General features: G+C 42.6%; 1 protein-coding gene across 1 annotated transcript; it reads right to left on the bottom strand.

Moving 5' to 3' along the window:
* Positions 1 to 477: 477 nt before the first annotated feature.
* CYP8B1 (cytochrome P450 family 8 subfamily B member 1) lies at positions 478 to 2,013 on the bottom strand. Its single transcript, XM_089503269.1, has one exon. The coding sequence runs from the start codon at positions 2,011 to 2,013 to the stop codon at positions 478 to 480; it is 1,536 nt and encodes a 511-aa protein (XP_089359395.1).
* Between the last annotated feature and the right edge of the window lie 496 nt (positions 2,014 to 2,509).

Here is a 2,509-nt window from a genome sequence, read left to right as displayed (position 1 = left end):
GGAGCCGTATGTCTATCCCATGCATGTTTAATACCCTCCCTTTATTAGCCTCTACCAATTCTGCTGGGAGGGTCTTCCACTTGTCTACCACCCTCTCAGTAGAGTAAAAATAATAATAAAAAAGCTTAGCCTTAATAGTCAAAACCAGAAAACAGAATGAGGTATCTTAAATGAGTGTCTAGATTGATCCCTTAAAATATTATTAATTATTATTTTAATAATCCTATTAATATATTATTATTATTATATTATTTTTGCTCGTAGACCTATATTTTTTTCTTGTATTATTTTATTATTTGGTCCATACATTTTTTAATTTAATTTTTTACTAATTTTTTAACGCTAAATGCTCTTCTTATAAACAGTTTGCTTTTTCCAGAGGCTGTGGAAAGAAAAGGCTCCATAATTTATATTCAAAATAATCTTAAAAAAATTTTTTTTTTAAAAAGAAACCAACCGTAGGTTATTTTTCTCCGGCTAGTAACGAAGTCGGTATTTAAACCGAACATCGCGGGTCGGCTGCATTGATCCAAAACCCCATCTGTTTGGATCGATATCTGGATTCTCCTCATCTGGGTTAAGAAGCTCGAACTCAAAGTAGCTCAACATCAAGAAAACAAACTGTTTCAGTTCGTTTATGGCAAAGAAACGTCCGGGGCATATTGTGGACCCTGCACCCCAGGGCATCGTGAAATATTTCAACCTCTTGCCGTTCTTGTAGAACTCGTTTTTCTTGGTTCCGTCTTCATTAAGGAAGCGATCGTACTTAAACTTCTCTGGTTCGGGGTGGACCTCTGGGTCCATCTGAACAGCAATGTATGGAAAAAGGGCCACCCTATCTCCTTTCCTCATGGCGTATTCCTTTCCGTTTGCCATCTTGATGTTCATGTTCTCCTTGACGGCTCTAATGAGGACGGGAGCGGCCGTCAACCTCAAGGTCTCTTCCACCGCACTGTCCAGAGTGGGAGTCTTGAGGAGCATGTCTCTGGTCAGGTTCAGAAGAGGGCCTCCAGCCTTTATTTCTTGCCCTGTTTCCTTAATAATGCTTTGAACCTCGGCGTACACTGCTTTCATGGCTTTGGGATCCTTCATTAGGTAAAGCAGAAGCCAAAAACAAGCCGGCCCTGTGTTGCCTTGAGACGCCCAGAGAAGAAGGAACATAAACCTATCTTGCATCTGCTCCGAGACCCCGTTTTCTTTATGGTGTTGATATTGGTCGGTGATCCACCCACTGATATTCTCTTTCTGCAAGGTGTTCTTTACAGACAACATGTTCCAGAAGAGCCTCTTTAGTCTCTCAGCTTCTAGTTTGTCTTTTGGAGGAAGAACAGCATAGGCCAGACGCGGGAACAAGCGGTCATACTTCCTGAACTCGTGAAACAGCTCCTCGGAATGATCACGATCAAATTTCTTGGCCAGTTCTGGATTTCCCTTACTTTTCGCAGGCTCGTTGCCAAATAACGCTAGGTAACCAGCCCTGAAGACAATGTTGTAGCTGTAGTTAAATAGACCATCTTCGTGCCACTTCCTTTCACCGTTTCCAGACCCGACATCGTGGAGCATGAGGTTCTGCAAATTTTCCATCATGGCTTGAGTCATAACTACTAATCCGTCGCCCATGAGATGCTTTGTGCTGGTTTTTTCTAGCACCTTGTGGTCGTTATTAATGGAATGGTAGCCAAAAACTCTGGCCACCAGTTCCTGGGCAAATTGTTCAAAGTCCAGCTTTGACCGGGCCTCCTTGACAATTGGTGCAAAAGATAGCGGATCCATTATGAATGTGAAATAGTAGCCGGCAATCTGGACCGTGAATATGTCTCCGTGTTTTTTCTGCATTTTCTGTAAAAATACCGCGCTATTGTTTCGGAAATCTAAGGCGTATCCAAGCCACGGGATGGTGCCTTTATCCAATGGTGGCTCATTGGGTCTTCTTTTACGGAACATCCCCAACATGTAAAGACCGGTGATGGCACAAATGACCAACGCCGCGAGGATGGAAAAAAGCAGAGCCATTTTGGATACTGGAAAAAAAAAACAAAAAAAAACATGTAAATGTAATATTACAGCGTTAATTTAATATTCATTTTACACCCAGATCAACCCTGCGGTCATCTAATGGGGGTCCTAGGGTAGGTGATAAGCATAGGACAGGATTATTAGGGTCAAAAGCATCATGACAAACGCCTGTGATGTCATAACACAAGACTAATGGGGAAAAAAAAATGGTGGTTTCTGCTGGACTTCACTCTTATCAACACTCCCACATGAGCGTTTTCCAAAGTTTTTTTTATAGCTCCAGTCTTGATGGAATCCCCTCAGATCTCCAGCTGATCGGTGGGCAGCGAGAGAGACTGCTCTGTATCTCATTCTTTTTTTTTTTTTTGTATGGCATTTCACCCATCGGGGATCTCTTAAGGTTCACCCAAAGTGTAAAGGCGAGTCCAGACGTGGTCCTCCCTGATGTTTTGTGCCTTGAGAGATACCAACCGTGCCCCACCGACCAGGCCAG

The sequence above is a fragment of the Sceloporus occidentalis genome, unplaced genomic scaffold (assembly GCF_023333645.1).
Source record: "Sceloporus occidentalis isolate IW3139 unplaced genomic scaffold, rSceOcc1.0.p SCAF_224, whole genome shotgun sequence".
Taxonomy (NCBI): Eukaryota; Metazoa; Chordata; class Lepidosauria; order Squamata; family Phrynosomatidae; genus Sceloporus; species Sceloporus occidentalis.
Note: the sequence above shows the minus strand (reverse complement) of the source record. Positions and strands in the feature narration are given on the sequence as shown.

What these genes read in the sequence shown, in the direction of transcription:
- CYP8B1 (XM_089503269.1), bottom strand. Translation starts at nt 2,013, where the DNA reads ATGGCTCTGCTTTTTTCCATCCTCGCGGCGTTGGTCATTTGTGCCATC.